The sequence below is a fragment of the Sphaeramia orbicularis genome, chromosome 16 (genome assembly GCF_902148855.1).
Source record: "Sphaeramia orbicularis chromosome 16, fSphaOr1.1, whole genome shotgun sequence".
Classification (NCBI taxonomy): domain Eukaryota; kingdom Metazoa; phylum Chordata; class Actinopteri; order Kurtiformes; family Apogonidae; genus Sphaeramia; species Sphaeramia orbicularis.
The window spans coordinates 33,910,998-33,934,809 of record NC_043972.1 but is presented as its reverse complement, the minus strand read 5'-3'; the positions used below and the strand labels follow the sequence as shown (position 1 = coordinate 33,934,809).

The window sequence follows — 23,812 nt, the reverse complement described above, 5'->3', positions numbered from 1 at the left end:
GCAAACATGCTCACACATGATCACTGACATGCTCCTGGAGTATAGATTTCTCATTCACACGCGCACGCACAGACAGCCACACTCTCGCGCACACAGGCGCACGCATGCTGCAGATTCCCTCTCCATGCAAAGAGCAGGGTGACACTCACATGTGGATCCACAGACGCTGGTGTGGCGCCTCCGTTTTGCTTGGAGAAGCAGAAAGAGGCGATAGGAGGCAGGAGAAAAGGCAGGACGGCGAGGGAGGGATGCAGGGAGGGAGCCAGAGATGGATGGATGGATGGAGAGGAGGGGCGGGAGGGGAAATGCGGAGGGACGCAAGGGAGGAGAGGAAGGGGGGTGAGGGGGGCAATAAGAGGGCTGAGTGGTTGTAGTAAATATTTATATTGCATTATGATACGCGCGAGAGTGAAAGAGAGAGACGGGGAAAGGCATAGAGAGGGGGAGATATAGAGCGTCCATCCCCTTATTAATTTTATTCCGGACCGCTAAGTTTAGCATTCAACACGTGTCGCCAGTGATGGAGAGAGGGAGGGAGGGAGGAGGAAGCGCGCGCGAGAGAGAGAGAGAGGGAGAGAGAGAGGTTGACGGTTGCTAGGTGACGGGGCGCATATACTGAATTTTAACAAAAGAACAGGGAAAGAGGGAGAGGGAGAGAGAGTGTGAGAGAGAGGAGAGAGGAGAGAGGGAGGGAGAGAGGAAAAGAGAGAGATCGGAGAAATTGAATACATGTAGAACATATATATATTTAGATATATATTTTCGCAGCGTGCGTGTCTGTGTGTGTGTGTGTGAGTGTGTGTGTGTGTGGTGGTGGTCGTGGGGGGGGACACCCGCAAAACGGATACCTCAAAAAGGAAGGATGTGAAAAAGGATGGAGGGACGCAGGAAAAGAGGGGGGAAAGGCTGGTGAAAAACAGTAAGTACATTTATTTTAATGATATTTGCAGTGCGGAGGCATTTTTCGCCGCTTCACCCCGCGCACACACGCACACAGACCCGTGGTGCTTAGATTAATTGCGGCTCGGGCAGTGAGAGGGTGATACGCGTCATTGAGACAGGAATAAGGGGCTCGGGTGTCGGCATCTGTACGGCCGCTTGTGATGGAGAGATGGATGGCCGGGGATGGAGAGGTGGAAACGGCCGGCGCACCGGGGCTTTGACCCCTCTGTCATTGCTGCGCCTGAAAACTCACAAGCGTCTTAGCCCCTTAACGCATAGGTTCCTCACTGGCGGGATGTACACACTCACACACACACACACACACACACACACACACACACACACACACACACACACACACACACACACACACACAGATTACCGGCAGTTCAATTAATCATATAGACTAAACCTTTAGGCTATGATTTTGTCTGCCAGGAATTTTCTATGCATTATTAATAAAGACAGAGTTTGGGTTCCGTTTAAGTCTTTAAACACCGGCGCTGGCTGCAGTTTCCCCCTCACTGCTGCGGATGTATTAATTGAGGTGATCATATCTGTTGATGCTCATTTTCTCAGGCTGCGTGGTCAATGTAAGTGCGTGTGTGTGTGCGTGAGTGAGTGCGTCTGCTTGCTCGTCTTACATAGCCACCGATAAGCCCGCAAGATTGCCGATCAGTTTTTTCCCCTTGATCTATTTATAACCCGATACGCTGAATATTTGGGCGTAAGGCTGTACACAGTTATCCCTCTGTTGCCACCGAGGAATCTTCCCCAACGGGCTGACTTGCCTGAAACACTCTCAGACAGCTGGAACAGGCGGATTTTTTCCCCAGCTATGTGAAGGAGTGTGTGTGAGATTCCACTTTGTAGGTAGATTTCCAAATTTGCACCCCCTTTAGGTGGCCACATAACTTTTGTTTATGCCTTGCAGTACTTTATCAGTATAGAAACAGGCACCAGCACAAGCCACCGCCATCACCACCACTCCTTCGTTTATAAAAACAGGCCCTGGACCATATAGAGACCATCAAGAGAGAAGACCAAAGCCTACTGTTGACCTGTAAATGGAGAAGCACAGTGTTGCTTCTCTCACAGATTTGCTGCAGTGATTAGGAGTGCAGGATCAAATTTATTGGCCTGCACTGTGAGGCCACTGAATGCATTTATCTAGATGGAAATTGGAATTAATGTGTTGTTTGTTTTTCCATATCTGTGGGGTGTTTTGTGTCTCTCTCCCCTCTCAGTTGAATTCTCTAGCTGATATCCATTTCAATCAGCTCTTTCACCCACAGGTGACGTGCTGTGTTCAGTTTATCATTTTCCTTTGCAAGCTCTGTGAAATTTACACACAGGCTGTACTGCTGCAGTGTACTGCATGCACTGCTGCCCGTAAAGTGTTGCCTTCAGTGTCAGTAGAGCCCCCTTCTCTGCCGATCTGTCGTACAGTTGCCCAGAGAGATCTCTGTACTGTACCAGCTGTGAGTAGGGGGAGACAGGAGGGGAGGGGAGGAAAAGAGGAGAGCTGATGAGGGAGACAGAAGGTGTGGAGGGAGGGAGAGATGAGAGAAGGTGTGAGGCGGAGGAGGTGGAGAGAAGGCATGAGGGGAGAGCCGGGTGAGAGACTGGAAAGGCAGCAGAATGAAGGGAATAGTCGGGGGTGGCTGGAACTGAATATCTTAAGGGGGACATGGTTGGAAGGCAGTGGAGATGAGATGAGAGGAATAGAGTCAACATTTGTGTGCTTGTTTTCTCCAACCTCCTGCTCTTCATCAATTTCACCTCATTGATTCATCGACTTCTGCACAGAAAACCTTCAAGCTTAGCTCAATCCCCCCTCGCTTGTCTCTCTTTTCTTCTGCCAATCCCCTTGTTTCTTCTTTGCCTCAATCCTTTCCGTCTTTTCTCTCACCCCTGCAACCTGTGACTTCCTCTGCACAGTTTCCTCTTGCTTTTCCCTCTCATTCTCCTTCTCCTTTCCTTTCATCACTTGTTTGATGCAACATTAGTAGATAGTTTCCTCAATCCTATCCACCCCCCAAAACCCCTCTCCCACCCCTCTCCACACGTTGCACCCAGTGTTCTTTTTAATACCACTAATTAAGGTAAAGCTCGTTAACATAAAACATCAATTAGTCTTTAACGAGATCAGAGGCTGGTGTTTTGGAGCGATTACAGTACTCCCCTCTCCCACTTCTATTCTAACCCTTCTCTGTCTTCTGCACATGTTGCACATTCACTATGGCCAACTGCAGGGGTGTGTGGACTGTTTATATACAGCACGAGGATGCAAATTGTGCACACTCCATCAGCTCTTATTTATCATGATTTGAATTGAGCATGCTGTTTTTATGCTTACTCACAGAAACAAATATATCAGACCCTGTAACTAACATTCTATATTTTCTCTGATAACATCTCTGCTCATTAAATAAATCCATATAATTTCAGGAAACAAAGTCCTCCATTAAAATCAGCAGGGGAAACAATTTATCAGATCGACTCGTCTCTAAATCCTAATTGTGCTAAAGTAAAGCCTAAACTGTGTCAGGCTTACTTAATGCATAAACAGGATTTTTAGACAGTAAATGACAGCCAACACTAAATGTTTCCAGTTATATGTTCCCTCTTTGCCAGACAGTACACATTTTGTGCATCTGAACCTAAAAAATACACAACAAAATAAAAAGTCCAAGTATAAAAACCATGCTGCTTATGCTAAAGAGTGAATAATAAGAATTAAGAAGATAACAATTAAAATGACAATGACTGCAGAAGTGACAAAGCACTTAACAGTGACTTTCTTAATGTGTGTCCCATCACTGAATAAGACCTTCTGGAGCTCCACATGTGAGATAATACATAAGAGAACTGTGGGATTTCCTGTCTTCATTTCATTTTCATATTGAAACTATGCAGTAAAAACAAAAATATTGTTGACTTTGAAAGATATTCTGGGTCCAATTTGCAAATAAACTTTCTTGATAACATTTGGGAAGGTACAACAAATCTCCTCTGATGTTTCCTGTCACATCTGCCAAGTCATCATCGACAGCACCCACTGGTAATTAGATGTAATGGTGACATTAAGACCTATTTCATTATGACAAGTTGCAGAAAAACAAAAATTATCCAGTTCTGAGCTGGAAACTCATTTGTGTAAACTGGTTCAACAGAAGTTTTTTTTAGAGCTTTGTGTTTCTTTCAGAAGAGGGCAGAGCTGCATTTGGATGCAGAATTTTAACACTAACTACATCCTAGTAAACAGCTGGATGAGATAAAAGTGCTGCTCTGGTTCAGATGATTTTTAGTGTATTTTTTTTTCAGAGTGAGATATGAAAAAGTATAGCAGCATATCCAGTTAAGGAACTAAATGATACTAATTTACAGTATAATCACTTCACTGTAACATCGACTGAACTACTTATTGCAGGGTTTTCTTTTTCGCGAAGTGGCAGCTGCTGTCGTTTGGCAGCCTTAAGGTGCCGCCCCCGGCCCAGTTACACCGAAACTCTGGGCCAAGACGCTAAACAGTAAAAGACATATTGTAGAAGAAATGACAGGAACAGCTGAGGATGGTAGCAGACAGACGGATGGACAGGCTGGCAGACAGACACAGAAATTCATAAGGAAAGTCAGTCAGACAGGTATCACTGTCACATATCAGTGTGAGAGAATTTAGCGTGCATTTCTTGCACTCAGTTGCTATCAAACAGGTGCATACACACACACACAAACACACACAAACCTGAGCCAAAGCCCTGCGGCTTGTTTTGGGAATACAAGTCTGGAGGCAGCTAGCAGGCACACAGCTTCACATGGCTGCATGCAATACACAATCACACGTCCTCTCAAAAAGTACATTCAGGCAGGGACCCTTGGGTATGCAGTCAGATACACACTGACACACACACAAGCAATGAGCGCATACCCAAAACAGACACACACAATGAATATGATACTTGCATACAAACACACACCAATTTCAGTTTTGGTTGAGAGAGGACTTTGGGACCTTGCCCATGGAATGCACAAACTTATATCCTACACTGTACTGTATATATATTGTGTGGACATCATGAGGAAACACACACAAGCATACAAAAGAGGAGAAAGGGATGAGGAGTAAGAGTGAAAGAGGGCAAAAAGATGTGCTGGAGCGTTTTGCGGCATGCAGTGTTTTGCAGCAGTGTGGTGCGGTGCTTCACGATGATGGATGGGACAGGAAATGACAGCATAAGTGGTTATTAAAAAGAGGAAATGGAAGCATTTATAAAAACTATGTTAGCCTGTGTCTGAAGCCCATGTCGCATGTCAGCCTGGGCTGCTGTGTCATGCCTCCTGATCTGTAAGGCTTCCTGCGCTGCATGTAGGGCCAGCTTTGTTGAAACCCTTTGTCATTCTCTTCTCAAAGAACCCAGGAGCTGGCATTTATAGGAGGCTTTGTACTGAAGTGACTGTGCCGGATTTACTAGGTGCTGGTACCAGGTGCAAAGTTGAACCTGTTTTATTGCCTTATCACTTCATATAAAAATAGCTTTGCTCTATTTTCTTTCAAGTTTGAATGTGAAATTCCTTCATAAACAGGTGCCGACTATACAGCTGTTACAAATGCAAATATGCGTGTTTGCACCTGAATGGAATTTGCACAGCGTGTTATCTACAGTACAACAAGGAGGGTAGACAAGGGAGGAAGAGAAAACGTCAGGGTGGAGATGGTAGAAAGCCTCTGATGGAGATAGTTTGATGTTCCTGAGCTTGTTTTAAATGTGCTTCATCTCAGCATGTAAATAACTCCCACTCTTGTACTAGCCTTGTGATTCTAGACAGTCTTGCAGAGTCTCTCTTGGTTTTTGACACTGAAAAGAAGGAAATGAACAATATGCTTGGAATGCAGGTAGTCTTACTCAGGGTAAGGATTAATTTGTTCTCAATTCAGGTCGTAAGGTTTCATTATTCAAATTGAACATTTTTCAAATCCAAGCCTTCTTTAGTCTATCTCTTGAAAGGTGATTAGGAGTGAATGCTCTCTTTTCAATTATGTAACAGCAATTTCAATCTAATTTTTCAAATGAGCCAATAAATGACCCTAACCTTGGTCTGGTGTGGGATCGGGCTCATCAAGTTGATTGTTATGTCATCCGTTCAACGATAACTGTGGCATATTCTCTATCAAAGGCTGCAGCTTTTGGAAATGGAGGCACTCATTCATACATTTTGTACCAAACAGTGATTGGAAATAGCAAAGAGATCAATAGCTGGCACAGAATGCTGCTTCGACTACACTAAATATTGAGATTGACGATAACAAAGAGCCTCACAAAATTGTGCATAGGTGGTGTCACCTTGTGAAAATGCCTGTGTATACGTCCATGGAAAATTCAGATTTGATGATATTGAGCCTTGACTGATGTGTAACTGCAACACTAAGGCTGTCTTCACACCACGCTGACAAAATGGGAATAAAGGGAAAATGGTTAACCATTCTGATTTAGGAGTAGTCATGCATGAAATAGTTAGTAACGGCAAATAAACAGGAATGAACAAGCTTTATTGCATCTATTTTTAGCATTGTGTCACCATATAAAATAAGATACATTTTTATTCTCACTCCTACCTATTTTTAATAAGTTGAACTGACTGTATTAGGTTTGTGATTTTGTTGCAGTACATTGTTAACCTGAGTGGTGGACTATGGGTAAGAAAATGGTTTAGTTAAGACATCACAGCTTCAAGTTAAGACATAAAAAAATCTGAAGATTTTTATATTTGTTGTGTTGAAAAAACATCTGAGGATTATTGGGCTACTAGATTTGGCTGTGTGAAGACAACACAGTGGGGTTTCTGACATCCCCTTCACTAACCTCTCACCACCTCTTCCTCTGAGGCTCCACAAAAAAAAAGCTTCACTGGTCTCAATCCACAAATTCCTCTCCCCTGTCGGGTTTCTGTCTTCATGGGAGTGCATTTCCTGAGCCAAACTGATCCACCACCGTTTATAGGATAGGCTGACAGAAGTGTTTCTAACACCTTTGGTTATGAGCGGGGGTAGAGCCAGATGTGCTGTGAACGCAGCTCAATGCACTCAACATTGTTATGCAGCGTTAGATTTTAAACAGACAGAATCCGGCTTGACTTCAGCAACATGTGGCACCTGCTGGTGAGAGAGACTAGCTTACTGCCTCTCTCTTACTGAAAAATTTGTTAGGTATTTTGGTGTGTATTCGTAAGTGTCAGAGTATCTGAACACCTGAATTTATATGTGTAAACTATGCACATGCATGCCTGCTGGTGTGAACGCCTGTGCACCTGCCTGTGTGTGACCTTGTAAAAAGGCACCGATAACTATTATCAGTGAAGGTTTCCCACACCAGTTTAATCTGTTTATCCTCAGAACAAGATTGTGAATCATTACTATGCAGAACGAGGTGCTTTTTCTGCTCACTCTTGAGCTGCTTCCTAGTTTGTGGTTGTTACAGAATGTTTCACCTTACAGGTCCTGAAGGGCTGTAGTGTCGGCTGCTTTTCATCTTGCTCTTTTAATTAGTGACTGATTTAGATCTGGCTAGGTGATCCCAGTGTCTAGCCAATCAATGGGGGAATTAATGGAAGCGCTGGTGCAAGCAAGGTAGAGTAACACTGTGAGCAGCGACTACTGGCTCGAGGTGGAATAGGAAAATAATCAATTTATTGTTATTGTTAAAAAACTGAATATTTGTTTTGTGCCATCACTTAATTCCCATAAATGCTGAATATCCTGGACTTATTTCAACGATCTCATTGCATCTGCTGAGAATCTTTCATCCAATTTGCTCATGATTTCAATCTCAAAGCTTATTAAAAAAAAGACAAAAACAATCATCCAAGCGATTCATTCATGAATGTACAGTACATTATGTAAATGCATTGTGTGACTGCATGTTTATTCTTAGATGATTGCACAGCATTAATAGCACTGTGATATTTAAGCTATTTTTTCCAGCAGAAAACCCTCAGAGTTTCTGGTTGAGCAGTGAGAAATTATTCCTTTTAAAACAAACATAATAAGATAATCCCTGAGGTCTGGTATTGTAAGGACATCCTGACAGGGCCGGGAAAAAAGCAACTACAGAAAACAATTTATATGTACATTAAATCCCATAAATTATGTAGTATTATAGTGAACCTGGGAGCAGAGGGGCAGGTGGCCAGAGAGCAGTGCTGCAGTCTACCGCTGTATTACATGTCAGGTGTTGAGGTGGGAAATGAAATACTTTTCCTCTTTGGCCAGCCTTGAAGTAAACACTTACACAAGCATTGGCAGTGAGCGTACAAAATATGTAGTATCCTTACAGAATCATCGTTATTGACTCGATTTAAAGTAGCATATGACAGTTAAAGTTATTGAAATAATGCCCTTTACTCTGTTATGTGAATCCCTGATGCAAGGTCCCTGGCCTTTTCACATGAGAGCATATGACCTTACAGTTATTTATGTCGTAACACTCATGAGGGTAGTAACCCATTTGTAGCTGGTGTTTTCTGAATGGATGTACGTGTTAGTGTGTGTCCATGAGAGGGTGTGTAGAGCGAGAAAACAAACTGTTACTGTGCATCATTCATAAACAAATTGGTGTTTTTTATTCAACAAAACAAGGTGCAGGTGTGTCTAAGTGTAGTGTGCAATGTCCTGAGGATTAAATGAATGACAGGGGGTTGAAAGATAACACACTCACACGCACATACACACACACGGGTGAATAATTTAAGATGCCTAGGCTGTATTACAAAAAGTGAAACAACTAGCAGGTCTTTCAGTTGATTTTCCTCTTTGGTTACACAGGTTCATTTTTTTTTTAAACGTCTGTGGCTACAATAAAATACTGAGGTTATGCTGAAGTTAAATTACACACTACCATGGTAATTATATAGCCTGTTTTGGATCTTATGAGTTAGACAGATAAGATGTGGTAATGTCAAATATTTCAGTAATAATCATCCATTATAAATGTGATTTCCAGTCAGTGCTTTTCGTTTAGAGCAGTGCAGGCGTCTAGCGTACCAGAATCCACAGCTAGTAGAAGTAAAACATTTTCTTTTTGTTAAAAAATGAGGTCAGCGAATTGTTAGTGCTACACTGTGGCAAGGTCTAGGGTCAGCTTCATCTCATTTCCATCAATCCATAGAGGGAAGAAAAACAAGGAGTGTCCTCCCATTCAAGTAATGAAATTTATCCCCTGAATGTACGGAAGTGAAGTCCAATTAATTGACACTGTCTCTTGGCAAATGTGTTTAATCCAAACCCATAAAAAATGTGAATTAAAAGCGACATCCTCTGAATCTCACCGTACCATTTTGTGCATATTAAAGGGACTTGAGATGTCAGAATAAAATGCAGTTGTGCTGTGAAGCAACATCAAAGTGAGATGTCAAGGTGGCTGATTTTATTCTTGTTAAAGGTTATAAAATACAAAAAGGACAAATGAAGAATACCTGCTAGAAAAGGGTGTTTGACACGCAGCAACATATATACAGTTTGTTAAAAAAATTCTTTACATTTGCAGGCAAATGCAGAAGAGAATGTAAGAAAAGCAACACATGGTAATGTTTTGCTGAGGAAAAAACACTGTCACATTATCTCTGTATGTGTAAGCTTTGCTACTCTGCATGTGCACCATTTGACTATCTGTCTTAAATTTGTAAGCTGCAGTTTATTTTCCATAATCTATCTGCTAGACCTCAAATTTAATGGTTCTACATAAACTTCTATGTCACATTTATGAAAGCGACTGCCTCTAATCTGGTTATCAGCCTGGTGGCATGTGTAATTTACGAATAGAACACAGCAGAACAGAAGAGACCAGATCTGTGATGTGTAAATTTTGTGTGTTTCCCTGTAAGGACCTGATGTTGCAGGGATTTGATAGATGACTCCATCGTTTGTCAATTGAATAGCTTATGATGGCCATAGCTATCACATTCAAAGAAGGCAGTCGCCACCGCAGCAGCAGGCTTTACTACTGCTGTTTACAGCCATGCAGTAAAAACACACAGCACTGTACGCCCTGCTGCTGCACGCTGCGCTACTTGCCGATCACACTGCACACTATGCACAATGGGAACAAGAGCCGCTTGCCTGCCTGGTGGCTCTTCTACTCGACAGGGATCAAAGAGAGAGAAAGAAAGAGATAGGGAGAGGGAGGAAGTGAGGGACGAGAGGAAGTAGAGAGTGAAAGAAGTGCAGGAAAAAAATATGTTTGGAAGGAAAGAATGGAGGAGGACTGGATGAGAACGGACAAGGAGTTTTGGAAAGGAGAGGGAAAGTGAGATGCTGCAGAGTGGTGTAACAGTGTGACTGAATGAACGACGAACGAACGAATGAATGAATGGCCGAATGAATGAATGGATGAACGGACATGTGAAACACACCAAATTAACTGACAGAGACAGACTGTGAGGGAGTGTTTCTGCACAAGAATTATGTGTGTCAAGTAAGTGTGTGTGAGCGAGTGGATGAGTGGGTGAACAAGTGTATCAGGACAGAGAGAGAGAGAGAGAGAGAGAGAGAGAGAGAGAGAGAGAGAGAGAGAGAGAGAGAGAGAGAGAGAGAGAGAGAGAGAGAGAGAGAGAGAGAGAGGATCTGTTCCGTCAGAGAGGACACACTCCAGTGGCTGTGATTGAAGTATGGGCCAATTAACACGAGGAGCATTGAGCTCCAGCTGCACTCTTCTCTTCATTCCTCCGCTCCTGTACACTGCCATATTACCCTGCACAACACACACATTGATACTCTCACATATATGCGCACTGTGGGCATCACACTGTGCTGGCACTTTATCTTATCTTGTACCATAGTGCAGCTATGGACCAAGGGAAATTATAGAGGGTACATGAAGCAGTTTTCTTGAGCACACTGCAGTTTTAAATGTAGACGCATGAAAAAAAAAAAGAAAAAGAAAAAAAAAAAACACCATAATTGAGTCTTCACATTCAGGACATGTTTCACTCACAGAGACGCTGCACTTTCTTCTTATGGTGTACATTAGATGTGGACTATATATTAAGCTGCATATATTTGATGTTGTGTGTTGGCTGTGGAAAACTGACTGGGCTGATTCAATGCAGCCCCAGCCAAAGGCAGCAGGGAGCAGGTCCATTACTCTGCATGACAGAATGGAATGAAGCAGCAGAGCCTGATGTGGTCTAAACACAACGCTGAACACTGCACTCCCACAACTCTACACACCCCTTCCCCATTCACTTTTTCCCAGCAGATCCGATGCAGCACAGGGTCTGGCACACAGCCTTCATTGGAGTTCAGTGGGTAAGGGGTTCAGGGAGGCATGGATGCCAGCACTGACTTTTTACCCAAGCGGTTCCTGACTCTCCCGCGACTCCCTTTTTCAGTCACCACAGGCACTCGTTGCAGCTGTAGCATGTATAGTTAAGAGGAAAGAGGGGATGTGAAACTTGAAAACATTCTGATTGTTTTCCAACCATCTGATACAAGAAGTTAATTTTTCATTTCATGTTTAGAGGCTATTAGTGGATGGAGAAATGATACAGACTTCATTGTTGTCCCCTACAGGATAAAAAGCACCTTTAACATTGCTGCATACAAATGTAAATTGCTCCTTTATCATTTTTTACAATTTGTGGAGCAATTATTTGTTATGAGTTATAAGTTGAACATGCATCAACTATAAATTGCCATAGACAATCATTTAGAGTCATAGTGAAGATAGTGAAATGTTTAAGCATAGATATGATGAGTATAATTTGCTTGTGAAGTACTGTCTGGCAATTTTGGAAGAGAAAGAAGAGTCTGGCTGGCCTGCATGAATGTTTTCTCTCTCATCTTCTTGATTAGCTGTCAGCCTGAGAATATTGCTGCTCTTAAGTACTTGGTAAATATTCCTGAAGGTGTTTTTAGTTTGCTTCTAACAGTGGCTGGCATGCATGCTGTAAAAGCTGCTTTCTTTGTTTAAAATGACAAACTACAAAGGCTCAGCAGAAAAAAATAATTACACTGTAGATACAGTAAGCTGCTTATTACAGTGATTGACAAATTGAAAGATCAACATGGTACAGTAAAAATACTTTGGTTTTAAGTATTGACAGAATGATCGAGACAGAAAATGAAGATTGAAAGTGCATGCACCATCATGAATTCAAGATTCAAGTGTGAAAAAATGATCAAAGATGCAGAGGTTTTATCTGGTTTTTCCTCCCTTCTCTACTCACTGCAGCCAAATTCACTATGGATTATAATGTTCATCCTACACATTGTGATGTACAAGCCAAACACCATCTTGATATGTCACATAACAAAGATTAATTAACTTCCTACCATCAGATGTTACAATATCATGATCACTGATGCGATCTTGGTTACTAGAGTACCTAAATGAAGCAAATACATTTAGTAAGGAAAAGGGATTTCAGGAACTAATGGATTCTCTGTCTTGAATCCAATTCATGGAAAACAGAAATCCATAATTTAAGTATTTCATGGATTGCAGGCAGTCTCTTGCCAAATATGTACAGTATGCAGTATAGCCTATTGAATTAAAAGGGGCTCCAAAGACCGGAGAGGATCATTTTAAAGCTAGAAGGGATTTTTTTTTTTTTTTTTAACAAAAATACAAACATTTGCATTTTAACAAAAGATCCATTTACAGTAGCAAATCAAATGAACCAGTAATCTCTCACTGGCTCTCCCACTCTCATTTTCCTTTTACTGTGTCTTTCAGTGTATGTGTGTGTGTTTTCTGTAAACCCCCTCACTGCACGCTTTTTAGGATTCAGTTTGCAGAGAAATTACAGATTGGAACATATTATGAACAATATTGTTAGATGTATTTAGATGAGGATTTGATTAACATTTACTCATACTGTGCCTGCTATCGTACATGCAACTGCAACGTCCCACTGCGCTTCAGTAGAAAAGAAAGAGAAGTACACTCTGCAGGAAAGTGGATACTGTATAGTAATACACTGTGCTCACACTTCCAACAAGGCTCGCTGTGGTGGAATGGCACATGCTGGTTGAGCACTGCAACATAAACACCTCAAGAGAGTGAAATACAGTGACAGGCCTAACAGTTAATGGCTCAGAGCTCAGCACCGTAGAATACATCTCCACCAAATGATATGATGGGTTGTATTCCTGCTGCTGCGTCTCATTTTCTCCTTCCTTCCACTCTCTGTCCTTCCCATTCCTTCCTGCCACATCTTCCTCACCTTTAAGAAAAAAAACAACAACAAAGCCCTGTTTTTCTCTCTCTCCCCTTCATTATTACATTCTCCTTTTCCTTCTTTTCCTACTAACAGGTCTGTCTCTACCTATCTCACCACACCTCCATCTCTTTTTCTTATCCATTCAGTCTCTCCATATCTATCTGCCTCTCTCATTCGCCCTCTCATTCCATCTCATTCCGCCACTCTCTCTGTGTTTCTCTGTAACCCCTCACTGCACACACATATGCACAGACAAACATATATCCCACAGTCCCTGTCGCTCAAAACAGGAGGTTTGGAAGTGTATTTGTTTAGGCCAAACACGTATACACATCCCACTAATCAATATTTCTTTTCCTGCTCCTCTCCACACATATTTTACTCCACCTCCTGCCATCCCACCTCACTTTGTCCTCTCTTTGTCCTCTTGGTTCCTCTCCTTCACCTGGTCTTCCTCCTTCCACTCAGTCAGTCCATCTTAAATCTAATGCTCTGTATTTACAGTATCTTTCTATTCTGTTCTATTCATTCCCTGACTTCTTCTCTCATTCCTCCAGACACTTTTTCATCTCCCCAGTCTTTCTTCTTTTCTTTGCTGCTTTCTTTGCTATACAAAAGACTGATCAGGGTCAAAGAATCGTCAGACTGTGACAAAGCAAAGCAAGTCAGATGAAGACAGAGTGAAAAACACAGAAAGAAGGAAAGGGGGAAATGGAGGCACAGAAAGGGAGTGTGACTTTAGAGAGAATATTATGTCAGCAGGCCTCTGTTAATCAATGCAATTGTGTTGGTACCTGAAGCCATGAAAATAAGGAGAAGAGATGGGAAATATGAAAAGGCAGAGCATGAGAGAGTGGTGAGAAAGTGAGAAGGAAATGGAGAAAAGGAGGGAGGGCAGTTGGCACCACAAGTAAATTGAAAATGATGTGCTGTGTTTGTGTGTGTGTGTGGCTAACATATTAACCCTGCTATCTCCCAGGTAGTCATTATCTTTCTGTATGGTTGTTGGTGTGAGTATGTGTGCATATGTTTGTGCGTACTGCATTAACCCTCATATCTCTCTATCATTAAGTTGCTCTACGGGCATAGTGCATCCATGCATTCATCTTGTGTGTGTATCAGCGTTGGAACACTTGCATGCATGTTTGTGGCTGTGTGAGGCCGAGTGTGTTTACAGTGATCTTAATTGTTGTTATCATTCATGCAGCACAATAACCACCTCCGCCCCCATCTTTGTCTCTGTCTGCTATTAACTCCCTCTCTTTCTCCCCCTCTCTCCTCTCCTCTAACAGCCAGTTTCTATTTTCCTTCTTTTTCATACTGTTCCTTCTCAGCCTGCAGCCTAAATAGCACCCATTTCATCTCTCTGTCTTGTTTTCTTTTCCTGCCCTCTATTGTTTTTTTTTCTCTCTACATTCCCAATTCCTAGTCCAGTGCTTTCTCCAGCCAATGCTAACTTTTATTACCCCATGATTGGATTCTGAATTCATTACTCTGTCTTGCCTGTATGCAATCTCTGATCAGTTTCAGCCTCTTTCTCTTTTTATCCTCCTCACGCTTTCAATCATTATCTCACTCTTTCTGCCTTTCTTGCTGTACTTCTACTCTTTCTCTATTTTCTTTCTTGATATGATTTGATGTTCTCTGTACTTGACATTACAAGAAAAAAAAAAAACACCTGAGTCAAACTTAATCTCACCTTGTCATTCTTTTTTTTTCTTGTTTCTTATTTTCAGGCACCCTCTCTTAGTGCGATATATATCGGCCTCCCCCCTCGGCAGGTTGCCATGGTCGCCATACCTACTCTCTCTCTCCTACTGGTCCTGGCAGAGTGGGCAGGTTTGGTGGAAACCTCCCCCCACCTCCTGCTCCGGCCCAGTCCACGGGAGCGTGATGCGGGGGCCATAATGAACTTCAACATCGCCGTGATCCATGCAGGTGCTACGGTACAGGCAGAGGCGGCGGTGGCGGGGCCTGGAGGAAGGGTCCTCTACCCTGGTTTTGGCCGGGTATATGGTTCCCTGGGGGAGAGCGTGGTCACCCAGTGGGGCTCTGCTAACGTCATATGGCTACAGGTTAGACACCGTCTCCTCTGCCTAGTGCTCATTCAGCCTTACTTGAAGGAAGAGAATAACAATGACTATCCATTATTCATACTCATATTCATTATTTGAGCTGAATGGGCAGCACACTGCTGCTGCTGCTGTTCTATGGACCCTGCTGAATGAGCGGGCGCCCGAGTGCACTCTTTGACCACAGCTTGTATTGTTAGTTAGAAATGTCCCACATACAACAGACACCTTCCATATGCATAACACAAAGTCAAGACACACTGACCTACTGACTAATTTCAATTTGTCTCTCTGTGTTTCATCTATTTTTCTGTCATTGTTCATTCTTCTCATCTCACAGGTGAATGACAGTAGTCCTAAGACAGTTCTGTCCCAGCTGTGTGAGCTGCTGGCGGCGCGGCCCCTACAGGGTTTGGTTTATGAAGAGGAGAGGCCCCCACGGACGGCCTGGGGTCCTCTGGCCCCAATGCTGGAGTTTGTCTCCGCCCAAACAGGACTGCCTATAGTGGCTGTAGGAGGGGGAGCGGGGCTGGGGAGGATGCCACAGGTAGGAGGAGGGAGGTTGGGATCGGGGTGGGTGAGTGAAGAGGAAGTGTTTAGACGTGTGTGTGTGTGTGTAAGAGTGACGGAGAGAATGAAGAACAGTGAGGTACAAAAGTGGAGATACCCCAGATAGGTTGTACAAATCCAAATAGGACTGGCTAGTGAGACAAGGGGGTGTACTGTGGACTGACAAGCACTGTGCATTAACTACAATGGCAGAAGTGGCAATAACAACTTATAAAGTCACAATGTCATGCGTCCTCTTTGTGAAGAAAAGGTTTGGGGAAGTGCCAGTGGGACTGAGGGGAAGTTGAAGGTCAGGGTCGCTGATCTGCTGAAAGTCTACAGTGTTTGATCTGTAAATGGCATCAACTGTGGCTTTCGTTCTGTCTATGATGTTCCTAGGAGGAAGGCAATGACAAAACATGGGTGTGTGTATGAGCGAATGAGAGCACTGCATGTATGAGTGTACCTGACATTTGTGTGAGTTCACGCCTTTCACTAACAAACAAGAAAAGAGGAATAAAAAAAAAAAACATTGCATTTGTGCTTACAAATAACTGCTTTATCCATTTACTCTTGAGGAATTAAATTGAAGTACTTTGATGAATGTTCTTTGAAGATGCACCCTCGCCTAGTCCTCCTCATCCCCTCTAAATATGAGACAGATTTTTTAGAAACATTTTTTTCTGGACGTCATAAGAGAATTCGTACAATCTGAGCTGCTTTAGCCCTGCAGCTGCACAAGTGCTGCTGCTCCATTAAAACTTCAAGCCCCATGATGAGTTGATGTGCAAAAAGATGGAGCAGCCCAAAGAATTGCAGTGAAAAGCTCTGTCTGAATTGTAGCTGCATTTCCTACATAGATGACTTTCACAGTAGGATTATTAACCAAATCTGCTGCTTTCTTCCCAAAATTAGGAATCAGGTTCCATCTTTCTCCAGTTCAGCTCTTCTACTGCCCTCCAGTTAGAGGTCATCTTTGAGGTGCTGGAGGAGTACGACTGGACAGCCTTTTCTGTGGTGTCCACACGGCACCATGGCTACCAGGATTTCCTGTCGGTGGTGGAAGGCCTGACGGATGGCTCGTTTATTGGCTGGGAGAAGAAGAGTGTGGTGATCCTGAACGTGACCGATGACCCTGGGGGGGCACGCACGCGCAGGCTGCTGAAGGAGAACGAGGCGCAGGTGAGACAGGGGGGAGGGAGGGGGAAAGGGAGGAGGAAAGGGGAGGAAGTGCTGCTAGTATCATTGGGGGCCTCCCTTCTGACAGGTGGCTTCCCAGCTTTTTCCTTCCTTCTTCGTCTCTCCCTCTGTCCCTCCACATCTCTCTCTCCCCTCTCTCCTCTATCCCTCTGTTCTTCTTTTCCCTTCTCATTTGCCAAGGCATAAAAAGTTTAATGGTACAACAAAAACCACGAGTCAATTTCACTTTATGCGTTGTTTTAGAGACTAAAGCAGAGGAGGTTAACATACCCTTTTCTCCATTTTTTTCTTGGCATTTTAAAATACATCCTTTTAATCCGCTCTGACAGTATCACATATAGCACATATCCTGAAACAGCTTGTTTCATATCTTCATTGAAGAAACTGAGGAAAATTATAATTAATGTGACCCTTTTATGTTACCTCCTCTCTAAATCTACTGTATACAGAGTGATCTTGTGTGATGATGTAAAAATCATTTTCATTAGAGCCGGGTATTGCCACTGATTTCCTGAGACAATATGGATTGATTCAATATTGATTCAGGTAGGGATGTGTCACTTACAATACAAATCGTGAAAAGATATTCGCAGAGAAATAATGCTGTAAATTGTAGAAGGAACAGTTTAACCTGTTGCTTTAATCTAATTTCAGTATTTTGTGTCAATAAATATTTTCTTTGGCACAGAGGTGGTTATGAGAGTGAATGGTTGTTCGTCTGTATATGTTAGCCCTATGATGAATTGGCAACACATTCAGGGTGTATCCCACCTTCGCCCATTGGTAACCGGGATGGGCACCGGCACCACAGTGACTCTCCCGAGGATTCAGTGGTTCGTAAAATGAATGAACAATTGCTATGAGATTAGTCAAATGAAGACTGATTTAATACAGAAAACCAACCCTAATTTTCAGCCTGTTTGTTATCTCTGACAATAACTCGTGGTTTTGGTTTGGTACCTCTGTTTCATTCCATCATATGCCTGCTTCCTGTCCTTCTTCTCTTACACTGACTTGCCTGTTCTTTCCTCCCTGTACTTACTTCTGTTTTTTTTTTAACTTCATTTCTATCATCCATTGCTGTTTTCTTCCAAACACCATCCATTATCTTTTTGTTAGTCCTCCTTCAAATCTCCTCTTTGACCCCATGATCCCCCTGTTCAATTTTTCACTCATCTCTTGGTTCTAATGCTTACTCCACTCCCTCCATCCCCCTCTGCCTCTCCTCCTGTGATTCTTTGCCTAGAGACAAGCTCACTGTCCTCTGTTGCTTTCCTTTTCACCTCCCTCTCTGTATGGCTATCTTTCCTTCCCTCAGTCCATTCGTCTATTCCTTCTGCTGCATGTCTTCCCAACCACAGACTCTGCTCTCTGTTGGCTTGGTACAGTCTGGGTCTCAATGTCATCGCTAATGTCCCAGCATGGCCACTGCAGCTTTGTGTGTGTGTGTGTGTTTGTGTCTATTAGGGTGTGCATGTGTATTGGATTCCTTAGGCTCCACTCTGCTAGTGTCACTGTTAATATAACATACTGCCTGCAGCGGGTTGCCTATATGCAGTGCTTGCTTTTTAACCCTCCTGCCTCTCGCAACAACCCCCCTTCTTCTAGTTTTTCTCTAACGCAGAACTAATAAATGCTTGTGATCGCTTAGTGATGCTGTTTATGTTTGCATTACATACTCTCTCTCTTCCTCATATGGTAATATCTTCTACATTGCAGACGACCTGATGCAGGTCTCTGGGTCAATTTCTATTCAAATCTCTCACGTCTTTTATTCCATTCCTCTTCCAGCTTCCACCTTGTCAGTATTTCTTCTGCTCTCTCCCTCTGTTGTATGTTCCTCTTTCTCCATTTCCCATCTTTAGATATTGCGTGTGTCTGTTTATAACTCTGATTCTCTCCTTCCCTTCAGCCTTCCTCTGTCTGTTACCCTCTTTTCCCCCTCCTTCCTCCCTCCTGTCACTCTCATTCCCTGCCTAATTCACTGGAGGTTTATTGGCATACAGGCAGGATTGTTTTGCCAAGCCATTACAGTTCAAAATTCAATGAAGGCGCAATTCTCAAAATGTACTTTCGGTCTGTTTTTCCTGATTCTCCCTTCCCCCACCATGAAAGAGTCCTCTCGCTCTTTTTTGTCCTTTAATTCTCCTTTGTCTCTTTTCTTCACACAGTCATTTTTCATGTATTTATTTTATTTGAAATGCTCTTGCACTTACTCGCTTCTTTTTTGTTTGTCAGCATTTAACCTCGCTCCCTCCTCCTTTCCCCTCAGCTCAGCTCTATCTTGTGCTTGTCAATCCCCTCCTTCTCTCTCAATTTCCCCTCTAACCTCCTAAACCTTCTTTGGTCAATTTCTAACCCCATCCTCTCTCTCCTCAACCCTCCTTACCTCAGCATTTGCAGCAGAGGACTCATATTCTGTCACTGCTGTCTTTCTTTCCTCTCAACTGTATGTCTTCCCCTTCCTCTTCTTCTTGCTACCTTGCACCATGAGTCCACCCCTACTTTCACAAATATATCTTATCTCTTTAGGCCCTGATTGTATAATATAAGCTATCCTTGTTTTGTTCTTTTTCTTTTCTGCTTATCCACCAACTTCTTTCCTTTCTCCAAGGAGTGACTATTTTGTTTTCCCCTTTCCATTCCTCTTTGCCTCCATGCACTTGTTTTTTCTACTTGTCTTGTCGTCCCCCCCACCCGCTTTTAATAACATATGTCAGAGTTTAACCTCTTCCCCCTTGTTTTCCCGCAGGTATGTTTGGTCTTTAACCTCTCCCTCCTCCCCTTGCTTCCTCGCCTCTCTGCTTTTCCTCTCAACCCTGTACAGTTACATTTTCTCCTTGTTTTACTGTTTTCATTATTCATAAATCTAACTCATTTCATCAGGCCTGAGCTCATTAAGCACTGACCCCCATTGCCTCCTGTACCTTCTGTTTGGCACACATCACATGCAGCCATACATTGTTCCCTCTTCCTCTGCTTCCCAAGCTCTGATTTTCTCTAAGAAGCATATGCCTGACTTCCATGGACCTTATCACATCAGCTAACAGCTATCTCTCCTCTTACCTTCCCCAGCATACTTGTTTTTTCTTGATATGGCCTTTTCTTTCCAACCTCCTCCCCTCTCATTCAGGTGCACCTCTGCTCCGGCTCTATCCCTCTCCCCTTACTTCTTCCGTCCTCTGTCTCTCTCCACGTCTCCCCTGTCCCCTCCTTATCTCACTAGCGTGTATGTGTGTGTGTGTGTGTCTCCCCTCGTCCCTGTTCCCTCCCTGCCTTCCTGCTGTCCTCTAGGTACGTTTGCTGTACTGCTCCCAGGAGGAGGCTGAGCTGGTTTTCCGAGCTGCCTGGGCCGCTGGTCAGGCTGGAGCCTCACACATGTGGTTTGCTGTGGGGCCAGCACTCTCAGGTTTGGGCATGGAGAATCTGCCCCGGGCTTTGTTTGCAGTTCGGCCCCAGGGCTGGAGGGACGAACCTCGCCGGAGGATTGCCCGGGGTGTGTCTGTGCTGACTCACGGGGCAGTGGCAATGCGCAAGGATTACGGAACCACGGGTGGGCCAAACTTTGTCACCAACTGCATGACGGACGCCAATCAGACGCAGAGACTGAGAGGAAGGATGAGGTGAGCGAAACACAGAGAGATAGATACAAGGCAGTTGGCTGTTCATACATGAAAGAGGAAAAAAAGGAAATAGAAACAGGATAAAGTGTTTTCTATAAACAAGTTGGTTTGATGCCAGTGAGTTGGAAGGTATATGGGTGGAGTTGGTGGATTCAGTGTCAGAGAGCAGGCACAGAGGGGATATCTGAATTTGGAGCTGGCCATCATCCATGCAAAATAGATGTTGTTGGTGCGTGTAGTTGTGAGTTGGCGAAATTACCCCAGCATCTGTAGCAAGCGGACCATGTCTTATGTATATTAATGAGCCAGCTTTAATATATTCCTTGTAGGCTGTGCAAACACACAGCAGCGCACTCTAACAGGTAGCCCAAGTGGTTCTGGTTATCATCTTGGTTCATTTCTTCATGCCACTCATCCTTCCTACCCCAAACAAAAGCATACTGAATGGACAGATTAGTCTAAGTTTTGTTATTATGATCCAAAATATTTTATTATTATAATTGTGCTTTCTTTTCTTTTATTTTCTTTCTTTTTTTTTGTTATTGAGCATTTAGATTCTTCTTACTTTGTGTATCAACTGTGTTCAAGCAAGTGGGATACCATGGTTTCATTTGGGTTTGCTTTTTTTTGCACTGCTACCTGCTGTTCATTGTCTGTAACTACAAGCTGCTGATCCATCACAGGTTGGCTGTCATGTGAAAAAAAAAAAAACTGTTAGCTTTTGTGTTTTGAAGCCAGTGAAATGACATGAGGAGACAATTAGTGGATCTGTCCTGTTTGATTATCGGAAAAACTATGGCGCTTGCATCCGATGCAGAGAGCAGCAGTTGCTTGACTTCAAAGATCCTGACAATTCTGTGTGTCTGATCATGTGTCTGTAGATTTGATTAAAAGACAGGCCCTGACTAGCATAAAGCTGTTGTGATTTAGTTTCAGGTAAAAAGAGAATACAGCAGTCTTTCTGAAATATCAAATGATTCATTAAAAAAAACACTTAATCTTTTTCCCTTCAAAAACACAATTAGTAAACTGGCATATTATGAGTCCCTTTTTTTCTCCTTACCATTTTCTTTGATCTTTTTATCTTGATCCATTACTTTGCAGGTACTTCAGCAACATCACGCTTGGTGGTAGAGACTACTCTTTCAATAGTGATGGTTACCTGTCCAACCCCTTCCTGGATGTCATTTCATGGACACCTGGACATGGATGGGAAGATGTAAGGACATGATATCAGTTCTGTTTGTAATCATGTTCATATACTTGAAAAAAGACATGGTTTCAGGATCATATCATGCTCTTGAATAAACATTATTTGTTTCCGTATACAGTTTGAATCTACAGATTCATTAGTTGCTGTAATTTTAGACTCTGTGCTGATCTGCAAGAACAAAGGGCCATAATTCTAAACCAGAGGGTTTTGTGCTGATTTGAGCAAGATTCTGTACATGTGAATGTTAATGTGTACATGTGAGCTGGAGCAGCAGATCTATACTCTATAGGCATCTGAAATAAGAATTTAAACCTGATGGTGTGCATAGTTAGGTCACAAGGGTTCATGTTCATGTAAAGTTCACAATGGCTACTGGTGCCAGAGGCAAAGTAAGCTGCCTGCTGACCATTTGACCGTACATTTTTTTCTTCCTACTGTGCATCTACTGTGTATCCTTTCTGTTGATTGCTAGATTGATAGACTGATAGATAGATAGACAGACAGACAGATTAAGCAACTAAGAGAAGATAATAAACACTGTTCATTGTTGAAGTTTTTTCATTAATCTTTTATTTTTTTCTTCGCTATTCTAATTTTTCACCATTTCAAATGTGAGGATATGACTGTGATTGTCAATCAATTAACAAAAAACACTAGGACCTCTTCCACTATCAAAAATCACAATATTGCTCACAATAATCACAATATGATGTTTATACCAAATCATGCAGCCCTATTTACACATGTCAAAGGACACACTGGTCACTGCAATCATTGTCCTCTTACCTCTGGATGTGAAGAGATCACTTTATAGTGAAATGCTATCTTAAAAGATGGGGGCCAAAATCTAGAGTGCTTTTTTCATGTAAAAGAGCATACCAAATGTAGCAGAGGTATACACAATGAGGGAATTTTACATAGTTTTTTTTGGATATAAATGCTTTATTCAGACTGCTTGGGTTGAATGTTGCCCAGAATGAGGCCTCAGAAAAAATACTGTTTTGGTTTGAAAGGAGACCAAAAATTATTTCTATGTAACAAAATAGTTTTTTTTAACCTGTCCTCTAATTGATATCAAAATAATCAGTTGCATACCAGCAGCCACAACATTACTTTCAATGTCATTATGCAGAAAAACATTTGGATTAATTCTTATTTGCCTGTGTGTTCTCAAGTCTTTGCAATTAAATGACATGCAGATTTACGTAGTGCAGAAGATTTCTGGGTGTCATTACTATCTGGGTGTCGACCTGCCATTGTTTTGTGTTTTTAAGCGTCTTGTCTACATAACTATATGTCTAGCAATCACCAGTACCCATGGCATGTCATGTACATTCTATAAAGCTGTGATTTGTTCAAAGATCCTTAATATGTACTGTTGTCACCTGTTGGAAATGTTTTCATTTTAATTCGCTGGGATTTTACTCGTCAGTGTCAGAAGACAGAGCAATGCTTGTTTCACAACTGTAGACCAGCACCTCAACACCACATGCATTTAGACACACAACACACTAAGAACATATACTCTGCAAGTGCACATAATCAGGAACACCACACAAATACAAATACTGATGCACCTACACACGTTTACACACACACACAAGCGCAAATACACACATTGGTGGTTCTCAGCCTCCTGCTGGTTTTAACAGCCCACCAGAGTCCAGTCTCAGCATGTCGTAACATGCTGACTCCTGCCATATCCCTCAAATCCCTTTCAATTAGAAGCTCCTGCGCTGGTCCTTCGACTCTGTGCTAACCCAGGGTACAAAACCCGCCCACATATACACACACATGCTTAAAGTTTCTGTATCCACATGTGTGTGCACACAAATGAGGGCACATACTGTATGCTTACACACATATTCTTACACCCCCTTGCATAAACCCTATTGCACACTCTCACACAATGAGGATAAGACGCCTGTATCTGCCTATTATGCACATCTATGCTGTTGGCTCTCCCTGAATATTTAATGTTCTCTTTACAATGA

General features: G+C 42.6%; 1 protein-coding gene across 1 annotated transcript in view; it reads left to right on the top strand.

Annotated features, from left to right (window-relative positions):
* The first annotated feature begins 667 nt into the window (after nt 1-667).
* Nucleotides 668-23,812, top strand: part of grin2db (glutamate receptor, ionotropic, N-methyl D-aspartate 2D, b) — a 46,056-nt gene continuing 22,911 nt past the window's right edge. Inside the window, exons 1-6 of the mRNA XM_030157951.1 lie at nt 668-919; nt 14,898-15,236; nt 15,574-15,780; nt 16,698-16,964; nt 20,277-20,605; nt 21,710-21,824. Of these exons, the coding sequence (XP_030013811.1) occupies nt 14,949-15,236; nt 15,574-15,780; nt 16,698-16,964; nt 20,277-20,605; nt 21,710-21,824 (1,206 nt within the window). The 5' untranslated portion in view covers nt 668-919; nt 14,898-14,948. The remainder of the gene's footprint in view (nt 920-14,897; nt 15,237-15,573; nt 15,781-16,697; nt 16,965-20,276; nt 20,606-21,709; nt 21,825-23,812) is intronic.